Raw genomic sequence first — 16,075 nt, 5'->3', positions numbered from 1 at the left:
TTATCAACACTGCTTGTAGCATGTGTCAACACCGCAGCCATGATGTAATTGTACTTTTTATCAAGATCATGACGATAATAAATGGCCCAAAATGCTGTTACAGTGCCCCATATGATTCTGGATAGATACCCTGCGGATATGATACTAGAAAACTGTCATACCGGAAATAAATCTTTTGTGTTCCATTGTTGAAAGTTGAGTTTACTATGTGGAAAACGCTAGTAGAATAAAAAATTAACAAAGGTCCAAGTACACCTAATAAACACCGTAGGGGTGCCATAGAGGAGATTCAAAAGATGGAGAAGACTGCACAGGTAAGGATGCCATTGAACCTGCAAAGAACAATATCGTAAACGTGAGTCCAGAGTGCGAACAATTTACGAAGTGTGTGCTATTATGCACGACGGGCTAATTTACGACAACCCGATACAGCGGGTGTTCAACTTTTAGATTCTATGAGAAACCCTTTTGGGTACTCCTGTAGTAATTAGTGGGCTACGCCGTTAGCCATATCATACTCTTTAGCTCCCGTTCCCATGAGATACTCGGAAATGGTGCTTCCAAAAAACTCTTCTAGAATGTCTGGTTCGAGCTGCGACACTCTAGTACTTTCCTTGATTATGTCGTAGTTTATACGGCTGGATATCTTGGAATCACGCTTGTACTCTGGGTGCTTGAGCACCTGTTCTCGGAGCCAATGGGCTGTAGTGGGAATCTTGCCAGATGCTCGGTACGAAATCAATCGCAAGTAACTTTGAAGACGAAGCATTTTGAGCGCAAGTTCCTTTGTCAGGCAGTGATGGTTGGTTTCAGCCGACAAGAGGTCTGTCGCAATGTACTTGATGATGATTCGAAGGATTCCAGGAAACAGTGAATTGCCATTGATGAGTTCTCTGATTGGTACTTTGCTCTCGTTGAAACCTTGACATGTTTCATAAGCGGGTTCAAAGTCGTTCGAAAAACGTCTAACAGCTCGCTCACTATAACCCTTCACGTACACCTCGTCCGCAGCCAAATCGTCGTTGCCGTGGTTGATAAACCGATCGAACCAACTCAAATCATAGCCAACAAATTCGCTGAGATCAAGGTTCCACAGATCAAACGACTTGAACCAGAACTTGTCCTTCAACACGGCATCCACCTTATGCGCTGTGGCCATGTTCTCGTCGATTTTCAGAATTGGAATGTAGAAATCGGGCAGGTATTTGAGAATCACCCTGGAAAGCAACGTGATGAACACCGAGTAGGCAGCGTTCTCAAAGTCACTGAGTTGGATTTCCAAAGGTCGAAACTCGACTCTCCAGCCCGGAGTCTCGGCCAAAGCTTCCTCCGAAAGATCTTTGGGGTATAAGGCCGGCGGCTTGAACCTTAAGGTTTGCCAATTTGTAGACTGAAGATTTTCAAAATGGTCATTGCTGAGCTCGTTGTCCTGGTCCAATCTCTCCGAGAAGATGACGAGTGGATCACGAATGAACAAGTGGGCAAAATGAGTGGCTAGTTTGTCGTCAAAGTACGGAGTATTCACCAACTGGTCGTACACTTTTTTGTTGATGGGCGAATTGATATCGTTGTACTCATCTTTGAAATAAGGTTTCTTTTTCAGATAAGTGGTGTCACCGAGGTAATTGTCAATGGAGTCGTAACGTGATTTTGGGATCTTTTGTAACGGACGGCCCTGATTAGTATAAACCTTTGTATCGCCATTCTTGTTGATCACTCTGTCACCATTGACACCCCGAACTCCGCCCAATAACCGCATATGGTCTCTCACCTCTTCAGGAACGTCCAATCCACCAACGAGATCGTATCCTGGATATGGGTCCACATCACGTTCCAAAAATGTTCTGTCGTCGACAGCTCCGCTGATAACGTTCCATCTTACATCCTGGTTCACCAAGTAACCTTTGAAAACCGGCGCCGCTGCACTTAAAGCAAGCAAAATAGGAGTCCAGGCAGCCAACGAATCATAGAGAAAACGTGCCTCGTCAATATCTTTGGCTTGAACGGTGACCTGCAAACAAGAAGATCCCATTCCAAATCCCATAGAGTCCATATAGACATGACCAGGTCTCGCAGCACCAAGGGATGGTTCCCTGTCTGACGGGAACAAATCACGATCACGAGGAATTGAATCGTCCAACAATTTTGTATTTCTGTCGGGATAAATAGGCAAGTTGATGGCCACTTTACTGCCTCTTCTTTTACGAATGTTTGCTGTCAAAGTGGGAAATCTAACATGACGATTGATAATCTCGTCGGGGAGAAATAAAGACTGGGACGCAGGACCAATGGGCTTTGTTGCTGGAGAAGTGAATTCAGGGCAACCCATTCTAGGAAACGCAGTCAACGTCAATGGTTTGATATGAGAAGGAAGTTCCGACTGACTAACCAAGCGTCTTCTAGCCATGTTTTCCTCCACAGAAAGATAGTCACGAATCCGGTCGCCATGATATGGTCGTAAAGGTGTTGCTTCTATCATATAACGACCGTATTCTGGATGAAACAGAATATTGTTAGCAACACACTTTTGGTACGACTTTGGTTTTTCCGGATCGTTCAAGTCCAGCAAAATGTAATCCTTATCGATAGAGAGCTTGGCAGTCTTGCTGGCGTCGTCCATATCGACAAGCATGTATTCAACCTCATCGCCCCAGTAAAAAACATCGTTTTGACGGCTCCCATGCTGCTTAAATATGTTGATGAGTTGTATTATTCCATTCTCCCGGACATGCTCGTTGTACTGCTTCGACTCGTGCCAGTCCAACGGGGTTCCTAGCGAGAGCAAACCCATTCAGAACCGCTTACAAATCGTCAACGAAAAGATCTGTAAAAAAGTAGATGAGCTTTCAAAACTAGAAAGTGTCGATTATCCTTAGGTTGCGAGCTCTTGACAAGATTTGCAATCGCAAGAACGCAGCTCGAATGGTTTGCGGAGATAAAGTCAACGAGGAAAGTGAACTTTTATTGCACCCAGCACAGTTGAAATCGAGCTGAGATATCAAGGTGTGTCACGTGAGTTGCCGCTATCAAAAGTGAGACACCACGATCGCTTATTACCGTAGCGGTACAGGACAAGTATGTTACATTATATTGTAGGTTCAAAAACTAGTACAAACCGGAAACGTTCACCACGCATCCAGGTCCCTCTTTTCTCTCCACAAGCTTTCCTATCACCACAGGATCTTCGTTGTGTGATTTTAAGCTGGCCATCACTTTTTCCACCTTCTCTTCCTCCACAATCAAAATCATTCCAATACCCAAATTGAAAGTTTTCAAAAGATCTTCATGAGGAACATTTCCTTGTTTTCCAAACCACTTGAAGATCTCTGGCACCTCCCATTTGCTCATGTCAATCTCAGCTTGCAAATGCTTGGGCAAGGCTCGAGGAATATTCTCCACAAGCCCTCCACCAGTAATGTGAGCCAATCCCAAAAGGTCTCCATCTCTGATGCTAGGAAGAAGTTGCTTGACATAGATTCTGGTGGGCACAAGCACCTCCTCTCCAATTGTCTTACCACTCTTGCTCCAAGGAGCCACAGACTTGTAGTCGTAGTCTGAGATTTCTATAATGTGACGAACCAACGAAAATCCGTTGGAGTGAACACCATCGCTTCGTAATCCAATAATGACATTTCCAGGTCCCATTTTGTCTGTTTGTGGTAAGATTCTGTCTCTGGCAACAGCTCCTACAGCAGTACCATTGGTATCATAATGACCAGGAGCATACATACCGGGCATTTCCGAGGTTTCTCCACCAACCAAAGCACATCCGGCTTGAATACAGCCATCGGCAACACCACCAACAAACTTGGCGGCAACACCAATGTCCAATTTTGCGGTAGCAAAGTAATCCAAGAAAAGAAGAGGCTCTGCTCCTTGAACCACCAAATCATTAACGTTCATCGCAACCAAATCGATTCCCACAGTATCATGAATATCCATAATCTGTGCCACTCTCAACTTCGTACCCACACCATCGGTAGCTGCCACCAAAAGAGTGTCCTCCAATGGATACCCAGATTTCTTCAAGTCGAAAAGTCCTCCAAATCCTCCAAGGTCGCTATCGGCTCCTGGTCTAGCGGTGGACTTAACCTTGGCCTTGATAACCTCAATCAACTGGTTTCCGTTATCAACACTAACACCGGCCTCGGCGTAGGTAACTCCCTTCTTGGTGGAACCCTCAGCGTCACGGAAGGCACGATGAGCAATATCTTGACGATTATACTTGCCTTCGAAGGTTACATGCTTCACGGCTTCATATGCTTTGTCGACCGAAGATCTCAAGGTAGAAGCGGTTGCAGTTGCAGCGATAACTCTTCCACCGGCCGTAACGACTTTACCATCTTTTTCAGCGGTTCCAGCGTGGAAAATGTATGAGTTTTCGGGAATTGGTGTCTTTACAGTAATGGTATCGCCTTTTTTGTAAGCCTCTGGGTATCCACCGGCAGACATAACCACTGTAGTAGAAAATTGACCCTCTTTCACTTTCAATTCCACCGAGTCCAACCGGTGTTCGGCGGCTGCCAACATTACTTGAGCCAAATCGGTGTCGTCTGAAAGCAAAGGAAGAACAGTTTGGGTTTCTGGGTCGCCGAATCTGACGTTGTACTCCAAAACCTTGGGTTCCTTTTGGGGAGTAAGCATGATTCCGGTGAACAAAATTCCACACATTGGGAATCCGTCCTTTCTCATTCCATCGATAGAAGGCTTGATGATTTGCTCGTCAATTTTCTTGAGAATGGATGGAGTAGCAATAGGAGCTGGCGCATAAGCTCCCATTCCACCGGTATTAAGACCTTTGTCGCCATCACCAATTCTTTTGTGGTCCTGGGCTGCAGGAAAGTTGAAAAATGAGTAGCCATCACTTATGGTCAAAATCGACAATTCGTCACCTTCGAGGAACTCTTCGATAACAATCTCGTTACCGGCGTCACCAAAGTTTTTTTGGATCATGATTTCGTCGAGTCCGGCCAAAGCTTCCTGCTTGGTTTCTGGAATGAGAACACCTTTACCAGCAGCAATACCATCAGCTTTCAACACAATCTTGTAGTCCACCGACTCGATATGCTTCTTTGCGTCCTCGTAGTTCGTGAAATTGGCGAATCTAGCAGTGGGAATATTATGCTTTTCCATGAATGTCTTGGAAAATGCCTTGGAACCTTCCATCACCGCAGCCTTGGCAGAGGGTCCGAAAACTGGCACACCGATCTCGGCGAAAACAGTTGAGATTCCGTCTACGAGAGGTTGTTCTGGTCCCGGCACCACCAAGTTAATTTTCTTGTCCAAGGCAAACTTTTTCAATGCTTCAAAGTGTTTTGGAGATCCCAGTAACTCGCCCACGTTGGTGACTTTTGGTGAACAAGCGGTTCCTCCGTTTCCTGGAGCCACATAAATATGTTCTACGGTAGGCGACTGGGCCAAGCGCCACACAATGGCGTGTTCTCTGCCGCCGTTTCCCACAACAAGGATTCTGAGTGCAGACATAGGTTTGGTAACTAGGTTAATCTGTGCGATGAGATTAATTATTTGACTCGGACACCCGCGCACCATACAGTATAACTTGGTTGTGTAGTATAACAACTGTACAGTATAGTTTGTAGTATATACATGATATAGCTAAATAGCTACGTCTCCCTCGCCCACGATACCCTCGAACTTGTAGCTGCTGTCGCTAGGCAATTTGACTTGGTTTCCATCGGAAGTTATTGGCGAGTACAAGTAGTATGACATCAACGCATTGACCACGGCTCTGGTTTTGGCTTCTTGAATCGACGAGCCAATTCCCTCGCCAAGCTTCTCTCCTCCTGTGAACGCACCGGCAACGTAAATGGCGTGTGCTGATAATCTTCCCGTTTCGGCTATAAGTCTGATTTCTACTGGATCTTTGAATCCGAGCTTGTCGCAGAGTCGTACCAATTCTCGGGTGGGTTTGGAAAATTGGAACATTTGTTCAAGCGGCACCTTTCGTGACAAAACGTGGTCGTTGATGAATTGCTTGGTGGCTCCTTCACCACAGTGGGTATATAATCCACCTATTATCGATCTCACAGCAGAGGCATAAGCTTGGGTCTCATCACTGGTATTTACATTGTTGCGCAACCGTGCCATTTCCGCCTCCGACAACTCGGTCACGCCATCTTCTCTGTCTGTGAAATTGGTTCTATTGTCTCCAAACCGCAATTTTCCATATTGCATGAATTCGGGCTCTTTGGCCAAATACTTCTCCAATCGATCTGAATTGTCAACTTCGATTCCCCATGATCTCCCCATCTCGCCCAACGTTTCAGCCCCCATATACGCATCTACAGCAGCGTTGTGGACCCCCATGGGCAATCGAGGGTATCTCACCAAGAGATATTCCGAAACATAGTATGATAAAAGAGTTTTACCCAAAGTACTCAAACCAAAATTATTGGCTAAACCGCCATGCTTTCTCATATTTAACGCCTGGGACAAACGTTGAGAACGTATAAGCTTTGGGAAGATGAAGTCTGGAATGCAAAGCCACCAATAATGGGCTCTGTTGGGCGGTCGATTCTGGAAGACGATGGGTGAAAATTGTGTTTTTGTAACTGGCGTATTCGTTGACGGCATTATATTGTGTACCCAACGACTTGTCAGCTTGGGCGACATGGTACGCCTGCGTGTACACTCTAAAGGGCCGGTTTACGGCTCTAGAGCCTACCAGCCGAAACATACTGGAGAATTCACTGATGAATTTTTCATTATGAAAATTCATAACTGCTTATGTAATGGGAGCCCGGCTCATACGAGGGTATCAGGGACAGAGGTCAGAGACAGAGGTCAGAGAAGTAGACAAAGGGGGTTATATTAGTGTAATAGTATAGAAAGGATGTAAAAGACTTATTGCTTTAAAAGAGTTCTTTCAGTCATATAATTATTAGCTAAATACGTACTTTCACTCAAGGTCAATTACCAGAATTGACGTTCATAAGTATAGCTCGTTCTACTCTCAGTCATCTTCATATGGTACCTGGTACCACCCTGGGGGAAGTTTCCGCAAAAGGCTTTCATCCAGCGAATAATTTTCACCGTCCTCATCAGAAGAGTCGATGCCATTCAGATCAGTTTCTGGGTCCCGGTTGTAGTGGTCGTAAATTATTTGACTCTCTCTCACTATCTCGAGTATAAACTCCTCGGTAAATCCACCTGCTTCAAGTACGAGATCGTAAATCATACTGTGTTGGTCATCTACTTTAGAAGTGAAATTTGAATGTTTAATTACAGTTCCATTCATAAACGAGATCGTCATAGCTTTTATTTCCACATCCTTCTCCGAATTGGTAATTTCATAGTAAGGAACATCTTGCTGATCAGCAGTATCGATAACGACGTCAATATTCAGGAGGTCCAATTGAACATTATGCCATGAGATTTCCTCGCTAAATGGATAAGAAAACGCAATCTGAAGCAACGATGCTGATGTAACCAAAGCATAGGTGAAGGATCTCAGCATTATCGTCTCTTTTATTCGAACTTCGATTTGGTGGGCCAACTTGGTGGTTATTAATAGTCAAGCGCGGATTGCTTTCCACTAAGCCCCCAGGCTCAACATAAGATGGAGACTAGAATGGTTGTCTATGATGGAACTTAAGAGAATATTTATGGAGTATTCTGAAGCAATACGTAGGCTATACTCATATCGAATATCACTGGTACTTTACATTGAGTTGTCGTAACTGACATCTTTCTTGTCTTTCTGGTCGTGCGCGGCCCATTATCATCAACCAACCAAAAAGTGCGAGAAACAACCTACTCTGAAAATGGCCCATGCTCCAAAGTTGAGTTTTGCTGCGATAGCCACCATGTCTTCGGTGGCCATCGTGTATGGCTTGATCAAGTCTCCTTTGAAATACAAGTGGGCTAGTGAAAACAGAATCAGTCCAAAGGCCGATTTGTCATGGAGAAACGCATCCCAGAAATGGTTAGATAACCAATAATGCATTTAGAATATATCTACGATAGTGTCGAATAGTTATCCTACGATATGAGTGTCGCGTAGTTAATATATCCTTACGAAGAGCATCGTAGAGCTGAACTGAAGAACTTCAAAAAATTGGATTGTCTATGCGTCTATACCTTGGTTTGGAATGGCCGAAGTTCAAGTTGGATTCCACTGTCTTGGAGTTTTCCCCAGTCAGATTCCAACTTGAGGAAGCACCATACCCATCTTCTAAATATCTCTAGGAATTCCACCAACGTGTACCCAAACGAAAGAGCATCGCTACCAAAGAGGAATGCTCCCACCATGTGTGCGTAGCCAGTGTTCTCATTTTCGTGTACAATAAAGAGTTTGAGGACCCAAAGAAACCGGAGGACAAAGTCCAGAATTATGGCAAAGTAGTAGAATAAATAACTTTTGAAGTAAAGGTGCCGATTGGGGCGAAGAATGACAACGGACGGTGTGGTTGTGAAAAATGAATCGAATGCCTGAAATCCCCAATCCATTTTGATGTCCCAAATGAAAGTGTATACTGAGTTTAGTGTTGAGAGTACATACCACCATTTGTTCAAGTAAGAAAGATGGTGGAGAACTGCTTCCTTTTGTAGGTCTTCTTTGTTGTCGGGATTGAATGTAGCAAGAGTCAATTTTATGAGTAAATTGATGAACAATGGACCCATTGCTGTGGAGTATTTTGTCAAGTTGAAAACATGTTGTAACTTATTGGTTCGTTTATACTCGTGCCAGCATTGTTTCATTCGGATTAATGTGGGTATAATCAAAACGATAAATTCCAATTTGGGGTCGTATGGATTGGAAGAGAACACCAATGTCCATATATAAAGCCCACAATCATTAAGGACCTTACTGTAGGATGTGAGTGTATCTGAGAGAAGAATGTCATTGGTACGCATGGTATTGGAATTGATACCTCCTAACATGATTCTCTTGATTGATGAGTGTAGACGAAACTGACCCAATTGACGAGGATTAGTGGTGCTGTGAAATATTCCGCCTATGGTCGTCATTATCGCTGCCAGGCTTAACACATAGTAAGTACCCTGGAGTATATGGTCTTTGGTTTGATCGCCTTGGTCACTGACGAAATACAGTACCACTTTACAGTTAACAAAAAGGGTACAATTGACGACCAACAATCGCTTGAAATTAGATTTTATGCCTGTTAATAAAAGATGGTTCTCTTTGGAGTCTGCGGGAATCGTAGTAGCCGCTTCTCCCGAGGGCATTCTTTCTCCAGTATCTCCATAATTATGCGGTGAGTATGAAAGGTTCAATAACTCAAGAATATTTAGCAGGTAAATTTCGTAGCAGATTTTTACGAGAAGATACCAGAACCCTATACCGATCTGTAGCAACGCCACGATCTTGAACGGTATCGGGACGATATCAGCGAACCTTCGTGCATCGTCCATAGTAAATAAACTTGTCGCGATCTGAGTTGAGAAATGAAAATAAACGTGGAAGAGTTTGGTGCGAGATGACGGCAGTTGTACCGCAATTGCACCACAATTGACTATAAGCCATGAGATAACACAAGTCACTAACAGTACTATAGCAGTACTAGAAGAGTATCGTATAGCAGTATATCACCACGCTAGCAAATAGTCAGCACCTTAACGGAAGTAAGATCTACGTACAACAATATAAGGCTTCAGACGTACAATTGTACGATTTAGTATGATTTAATCAAGAGTATCATGATTAGCATGGAAACATCATTAGCCAAACATCGTTATCTACATTCTAAAACAAATTCACCATCGGACCCATTTCCACCACTATGGAAAAGTTTCTGATTACGACTCTTTTTTAAAACTTTAGTTAGTAAGACTACTCAGAATTTTCAGTGTTTGGCTTGAATCGAATCGGTCAGTGCCTGAAGAGGCCTCCGCTTGGGGCGACATGTTGTCATCACTGTAGGTTTAACTTACTGTTTCACGATGAGAAGAAAAAATGCGCTACTGTCGCGTTTTATAGATCCACCGATGAGGTTACCCGGCGGGCCATGGCTGCAAATGCATTCTTGAACCTATTTGTGCAAAGTTGACTGATTAAATTTTGGAATTGGTATGCTAATTATATGCTCTATCCGACAACTACAACGTTACTCCTCATGCGTTCACCATAGTGAAATTTTCGACTGAAAAATTTTCGTTGTGAAAATCATCTTTGAAAGTTTCACTTTCTGTCTCTCTTCTTGTCCTTTGCCTTACGGTTGTTCTCCCTTCTTTCTGCTTTGGACAAATACCTAAACTTCTTTTTCTTTTGTTTTTCCTTGACTGGAGGCTTGGTTACTCCTGCCAAAACGGCATAATTTTTGGCTCTGGTGATGGACTCTTCAAGAATCTCATCTGACTTCTCGAGATTGACATTGTTGGCCTTGGCTAACGCCTCGAGGTTGGTGTTTTGTATACGGGTGATTGCTGGGTTTTCAAGCGACTCGACGACAACGGTGGTTTCTTCATCAACCACGGCTGGTAAATCCAGACGAATATCTTCATCAAGTTTGTAAACTTCTTTGCGTTTGAGAATGCCCTTGTCTTTATCCTCATCTTGAGCTTCTTCTTCTTCCTTCTTGTCATCAAATCCTTGCCAATCTTCATCATCCTGCTCATTTGCACCCATCTCCTCTTCCAGCTCATAGCCTCCAGCGCCAATAATCTTTGCATTTTCCTTGAGCTCGGCCAACTGTTTCTCCATATCTTTCTGGCGCTCTTCTCGAATCTTTCTCCGCTCCTCTATCCGTGCCAACCTTTCTTGTTCTTTTATGGTTTCTTGTGCCTTCTTCTGACGCTGCAATTTTCTCTTATGAAACCCAGTCAAATACTCCACTCTTGACCCCTTGTCAAACACAACCTCTTCTACACCATTCTTCTTTATCTTTTTCTGGATGTACTTCTTGCCCCCTGTTAATATTTCTCTGTTATTTCGTGCCATAGTGGAGTTGTTCGAGGTGGTTTTTCAGCTCATCGCGCGAAAGATTCAACACTTTATATTCGAGCACAACTATGGAAGATATCACCAAGGTTGAAAGCTACCTAGCTGCGCTAGATTCCTCCATAGATACCCTAGAGGACACCGTCAAACCAATTCTAGGCAAGGATATGGTGCTGATAACGGAAGATTTAGACCCAATTTCACGAATAAAGGCATACAACAACTACCTCTATGTCACCATTTCCACTTTATTTGCATACCTCAAGAGCACAGGGGTCAAGACAGAGTCACACCCCATCATGGAAGAACTAGCAAGAATCAAAAAGAGCATGAATAAGGTGAAAGAGTTAGAACAAAAACTTCAGCTGAAAGACACTTCCGCACAAGATAGCGAAACCGCAAAGAGATTGATACAGCAGGCGTTGGGTAACAACGTCAATGGTGGAGGGGCAGCTGCTCCTGACAGTATCAAGAAACCTGCTATTAGCTCAGCTAGTTTTAAGGGCCTGGAATTCCAGGGAAAGCATACCAAATTTCATGAGAAAACGACCCCGACGAAAGTTACCAAACCAAAGAAATCACAAGATGACAAGGCGAAAGGAAAGAAAAAGGCAAGAAAGTAGCAAAAGAGATCAATGATAATGGAGAAACAAACCCAAACATCATAGGCAAATTAATAGATGTATTCATGACGATGGTCATTATATAATGAATTGAATATTAATGCTGTTGCACGTAAAAGTCATTAAACACATGCTCATGCTTCAAATGCTTTTCGACGATGAAAAAGATTTCCATAAGTAAATGCGGAAATCTTTCATTGAAATACTTGTAAAACCCGTCTGGCAATGGACTCATTTGCTCCTTCAAAGAATCAGGCATATCATTGAAATGATGGTACTTGTTCCGCATGGCACGCAAGAGATCCATCAATTTGTCTGGAAAGTATTTTCTATATTTGCCAAGATTATCCATGAATGCTTGGTCAAATCTTTTATGCCAATTTCCTCCATGCACTTTGATGGCCGACAGCTCAAGAACTAACAAGAGGTCACTTGGAGGATCACGTCTTTCAACTTCAAACCGATCGCTTACCTTGAGCAAAAACTCTAATTTTTTCGCTGGTTTCCAGAAATATGGATGCATCATGATCCCAGCAGTATCTAATCTCAAGCTTGGATTTCGCTCGATCATACATGCAATCAAATGAGACAGCTCTGCGTAGTTGTATGGGTCAATTTTTTGCAAACGACTGAGATCGTATTCGCCAGTGATAATATTAGCTTCCCGCATATACCGATCGCCGAATGGGTGGCCCCCACCGGTCATTACATAGAAAAAAACACACCCAAGCGAAAAAATATCAATGGCTTTTGTTAGCCTAGTTTCCTGGTTTGTTAGTGCCTTATTGATTTCGGTTTGTGACGCTGCCACCGTCTCGGGTGAAATTTCCAGTAAGTTGCCGTGCAACATGAGCTCTGGGGCTCTCCAACCAGTGGTTCCCAGAGCAGCATGATGGCTGGTTGCTCTAAACGAGGATTGATCTGCATCCAACTTTTTACAGAGCCCGAAATCAGATATGAGCAACCTCACATTGCTATTTGGGTCTGGCTTGCCTTTGGTTCTGGCGTTTTTAGTTTCACCAACCAAAATGTTTTGCGGCTTCAAATCTCTGTGAACAATCTTGAGCGAGTGCAAATAATGCAAACCGCTTGCAAGCTGGAGCAACACAGTAGAAACCGTAGCCATATCCACGAGTGGAAATTGAGTGGCATACTTCCTCTTTTCAATGACATCTTCGAGTGAGCAGCGACACAATTCCAATGCAATGTAAAGAAACTTTTCCGATTCGCTCAGCTGAGAGCAGAAATACCGTATCACATTGGGGTGGTCGTCACTTTCTTGCAAAAGACTCACCTCATGGTTTGCAATGTCATAGAAATCAAGTAACATACGCTTCACCGCAACAGGTCTATTCTCAAATGTACCTTGGTAAACGACAGTACCATGAGAACCATAACCCAAGATTTTATCGGTAATGACAAGATTCTTTTCGATGTGGAGCCGTTTCAACGAGTTGCTAGTAGGTTCAGGCATTGTTTTAATCAAACTTGTTGTTGAGATGGCTCCATCATCTACCAAATCCTCGCCCTCATTCCGGGTACTATTTTCAGGAGAGATGGTTTCCACATTGTTCTGGTTTTTGCCTTTTCCACGCTTGCCTCCACGACTACCTCTTTTGCGCTTTTTCTTTGTCGTTGAGTTGCTTTCTTGGCCAGAATTATCGTTCTGCTCATCTTCGGCGTCCTCACTCAAGTCCAAGTCTTTTGTGATGGTGGCATCTACAGCCACATTGGAATCACTTGACTCTAACTTATCATTTGGAGTAACAATGGTAACTCGTTTGATCTTCTTGTCGTCGCTCAAATTGTCTTGAGATGAACTTTCCTCCATATCAGCCTCATTCACTGTGATTTTTTCTTCGCTCTCAGATTTCAAATCTTCAGCAATAGCGGTGTCGTTGATCGAGCCATTGATCTCCTCGATTCTATCTTCTCCACGAGACTTTTCAAGCTCAACCTGTTGCTCGGAACTGATGTTGAGATTGAGTTTACCTGCTCTGTTGAACATCATGATTACAGCAAGTAAAATCAAAAGAACAATTATGTCTTCGGCAATGCGCTGGATAAATGCCAAAGAGCTCTTCGCCACGGGTTTTGTACGATTTTTGATCGTGGATGCAATATCAGACGTGCGATCAAGAACCATGACTGCTTTTGGTGGTTCTTCCACAACCGATGGCAGGTGTGCATTGACGGTTTCTTGTTGACTAGAAAACCGTATCCCTTCTATTATGTTTGGAATAGTCTTTTCGGTTTCATCTTTAGCTGGTTCTTTCCTCCCGTCGCCGATTTGCTTGATTTTTTCTCGTTGTAAATTTTGAAATCTTGATATTGGTTGGTATAAAGTGTCGGCAGAGAGATGATGTACTCTGTGTGAACCACGAATGAACTCTTCAACGTGCTTGGCCTCGGCTGCAGAACCAGGGTTCAACAATTGGAGATTTTTGAGGCGTTCGATGTATTTCATTTGCGAGTCGCTCATGGTGTCAAGAGGTTTTGTAGATAGATCATAAAGGGCCATCTGGTAGAGGGAAACTGGAGCACTTTTGATCAAAGTTGGATAGTTTCGGTAGCTCATGGCAAACCATTCAGCTCCATTTGAAGTTTTATTGATGAAGCACAAGTCATTGTTGAGCGAGTAGTCGTCAGCTTTAGCTTGGAGATCGTTGAGCACTTTAAGTGGATGGGGCAAAGCAACCGAGTCGGAGCCGTCTGCCTTAGTGAAGACATCGAACACGCTGACAGCCAACAGTGGTAATTTTGCTATCCAAACGGGTGTTCCCAACTCCTTATTTATGGCTAGAAGTGACTTATCATGGAAAGGTGTAAAATAGATGCCGTCTTTACTCTGTTGGTTTTGTAAGATGAGGTCATTATCGATGTTGTTTGGGCCCCATTGGGCGTACAGCACGTTCCACGATACCACGTCGTTGGCCTTCGAGTGAATGGAGAGCTCGTATGTGGTTTTTCCCATCATGATACTATGGCCTCGGTTAGGAGTGAACCCTTGAGGAGAATTTAAATGGATGTAAGGACTAGGGCACTTGTCGTTTTCTCCAAACTGAGACTTAACTTCGCCCGTGTAAAGATTGAATGTGAACAAGGAGGTTCTTCTCGACCCAGTGTAGATTTTGTCGTCTCCGCTAAGGCAGAATGGGGACTCGAACACGAGCCCTTTGATACTGGTAGGCAACTTGTTGAGTCCGAACCGTGGATTGAAATAGTAGAGTGTGCCGTCTTGATACGGCTCCACAAACCATAGAACATTCGAGTTAACATTCTCACTATTTCTGGTGTTGTTTGTAGCAATCCGTACCAAAGGATCATCTAGTGGAAGCGTCCATACAAGCTCTCCGGTGCTCCTCCGTACACCATGAAGATTACCATCAATATCACTCACAAGAAGTATGTCAGCAAGAGTCCAATCCTTGATGGATCTCACATCTAACGGAAGTATGGAAGAGTCCGAGCGAACTTCTAGTTGATTATTTTCGGCGGAATCGACTTGCGGTTGTCGGTGGGTCTCGACCTTTTCTATTCGAGCTGCAGCAAAGACAAACGATAGCACGTATGAAAGTGCTAATATGGCATAAGCCAAGCTGGCTTTCATTGTGACTGGGTTAGACGATGCACAAAGTGATGGTTGGGTCGAAAGTAGAAGGGGGTCAAAAACGAAAGGTGATGCGACCAGGCGGGCTGAGAAGGCATTTTCAATAAATCCACGTGACTTGGAGGAGACAGTTTTGAGGAGTAGTAGAGTAAGGAAGATATTGGATTTAAGATATTGCCCCACAATATTGTCAACAATATTGTTTTGGGGTCGGCTCCATTCAATGTGCACTCAGCTCAAGTTGAGTTTTGTGGTTCAATATTCTGTCAACTCCGTTTATTAACTATGGTAACTTCTCCATGCCGTGCCCTTAATATCAGTCACTGAATGAAGAGGCCAAGGTTCATGGTTGGAGGTCTATGAGAGTCCAGTGAATATAATGCAAAAGTATAAAAGAGAACTGAAAACCACAAAAAACACCTTCTTCAACCTTCGTTCAACTCTTTCATTTTCTTCAAAATGTCAGTCGTACACAAATGACGCTGGTCTGCTATCATTGTGATAAGTTCCAATGCAACTCCACTGAGCTCGTGGTAGTGGGGAATCAGCGCCAAATGGCGCATCATAATAGCCTCGGGGTTCTGATTTGAACTATATTAGTATACTGATTGGTGAAAAATTTGTGGTGATACTTACTCCAATTCACTAATAAGCTTGCTACATTGGTTCTTTATCTCTTCATAACGTTGCTCCAGGCTAAGGTCCGCAAGACTGGAGCTTCTCGGTAGGTCTACGTCCAGTAATTCACAAGTCCAAGAAGCCTCTATCGGTGGTGCTGTTGTAGGTTCCGACGGAGCTCGCGCCTTGAACATTCTGGGAACTAGTGTAAGGAAGAATAAGCCAATTGGTCACACAAATGGTACGCGATTACTTTTGAAAGACGTTTGGTGGCTGATTGTCACCGGGTTAGGGAACAATAGC

General features: G+C 43.6%; 8 protein-coding genes across 8 annotated transcripts; 1 reads left to right on the top strand and 7 right to left on the bottom strand. All coding sequences in view use genetic code 12, as the record gives it.

Moving 5' to 3' along the window:
• Window positions 1-487: 487 nt before the first annotated feature.
• On the bottom strand, window positions 488-2,791 carry GCS1 (glutamate--cysteine ligase; the record flags this gene model as incomplete). Its single annotated transcript, XM_001485345.1, has 1 exon — window positions 488-2,791. The coding sequence occupies one exon, from the start codon at window positions 2,789-2,791 to the stop codon at window positions 488-490; it is 2,304 nt and encodes a 767-aa protein (XP_001485395.2).
• A 314-nt stretch (window positions 2,792-3,105) lies between these two features.
• Window positions 3,106-5,550, bottom strand: ADE5,7 (bifunctional aminoimidazole ribotide synthase/glycinamide ribotide synthase; the record flags this gene model as incomplete). Its single annotated transcript, XM_001485344.1, has 1 exon — window positions 3,106-5,550. One exon carries the CDS (start codon window positions 5,548-5,550, stop codon window positions 3,106-3,108), a length of 2,445 nt encoding a protein of 814 aa, XP_001485394.2.
• A 66-nt stretch (window positions 5,551-5,616) lies between these two features.
• MRPL3 (mitochondrial 54S ribosomal protein mL44) lies at window positions 5,617-6,633 on the bottom strand (the record flags this gene model as incomplete). The annotated part of the gene is made up of 1 exon (XM_001485343.1): window positions 5,617-6,633. One exon carries the CDS (start codon window positions 6,631-6,633, stop codon window positions 5,617-5,619), a length of 1,017 nt encoding a protein of 338 aa, XP_001485393.2.
• Window positions 6,634-6,973: 340 nt separating this feature from the next.
• PGUG_03121 (uncharacterized protein) lies at window positions 6,974-7,477 on the bottom strand (the record flags this gene model as incomplete). Its single annotated transcript, XM_001485342.1, has 1 exon — window positions 6,974-7,477. One exon carries the CDS (start codon window positions 7,475-7,477, stop codon window positions 6,974-6,976), a length of 504 nt encoding a protein of 167 aa, XP_001485392.2.
• Window positions 7,478-8,094: 617 nt separating this feature from the next.
• On the bottom strand, window positions 8,095-9,396 carry ERD1 (Erd1p; the record flags this gene model as incomplete). The annotated part of the gene is made up of 1 exon (XM_001485341.1): window positions 8,095-9,396. The coding sequence occupies one exon, from the start codon at window positions 9,394-9,396 to the stop codon at window positions 8,095-8,097; it is 1,302 nt and encodes a 433-aa protein (XP_001485391.2).
• A 766-nt stretch (window positions 9,397-10,162) lies between these two features.
• Window positions 10,163-10,921, bottom strand: PGUG_03119 (uncharacterized protein; the record flags this gene model as incomplete). The annotated part of the gene is made up of 1 exon (XM_001485340.1): window positions 10,163-10,921. One exon carries the CDS (start codon window positions 10,919-10,921, stop codon window positions 10,163-10,165), a length of 759 nt encoding a protein of 252 aa, XP_001485390.2.
• A 71-nt stretch (window positions 10,922-10,992) lies between these two features.
• On the top strand, window positions 10,993-11,544 carry PGUG_03118 (uncharacterized protein; the record flags this gene model as incomplete). Its single annotated transcript, XM_001485339.1, has 1 exon — window positions 10,993-11,544. The coding sequence occupies one exon, from the start codon at window positions 10,993-10,995 to the stop codon at window positions 11,542-11,544; it is 552 nt and encodes a 183-aa protein (XP_001485389.2).
• Window positions 11,545-11,641: 97 nt separating this feature from the next.
• IRE1 (bifunctional endoribonuclease/protein kinase) lies at window positions 11,642-15,154 on the bottom strand (the record flags this gene model as incomplete). Its single annotated transcript, XM_001485338.1, has 1 exon — window positions 11,642-15,154. One exon carries the CDS (start codon window positions 15,152-15,154, stop codon window positions 11,642-11,644), a length of 3,513 nt encoding a protein of 1,170 aa, XP_001485388.2.
• Between the last annotated feature and the right edge of the window lie 921 nt (window positions 15,155-16,075).

The sequence above is a fragment of the Meyerozyma guilliermondii genome, genomic scaffold, assembly GCF_000149425.1.
Source record: "Meyerozyma guilliermondii ATCC 6260 scaffold_3 genomic scaffold, whole genome shotgun sequence".
Taxonomy (NCBI): Eukaryota; Fungi; Ascomycota; class Pichiomycetes; order Serinales; family Debaryomycetaceae; genus Meyerozyma; species Meyerozyma guilliermondii.
The sequence above is the reverse complement of the archived record's forward strand: the minus strand, read 5'-3'. Positions and strand labels throughout refer to the sequence as shown.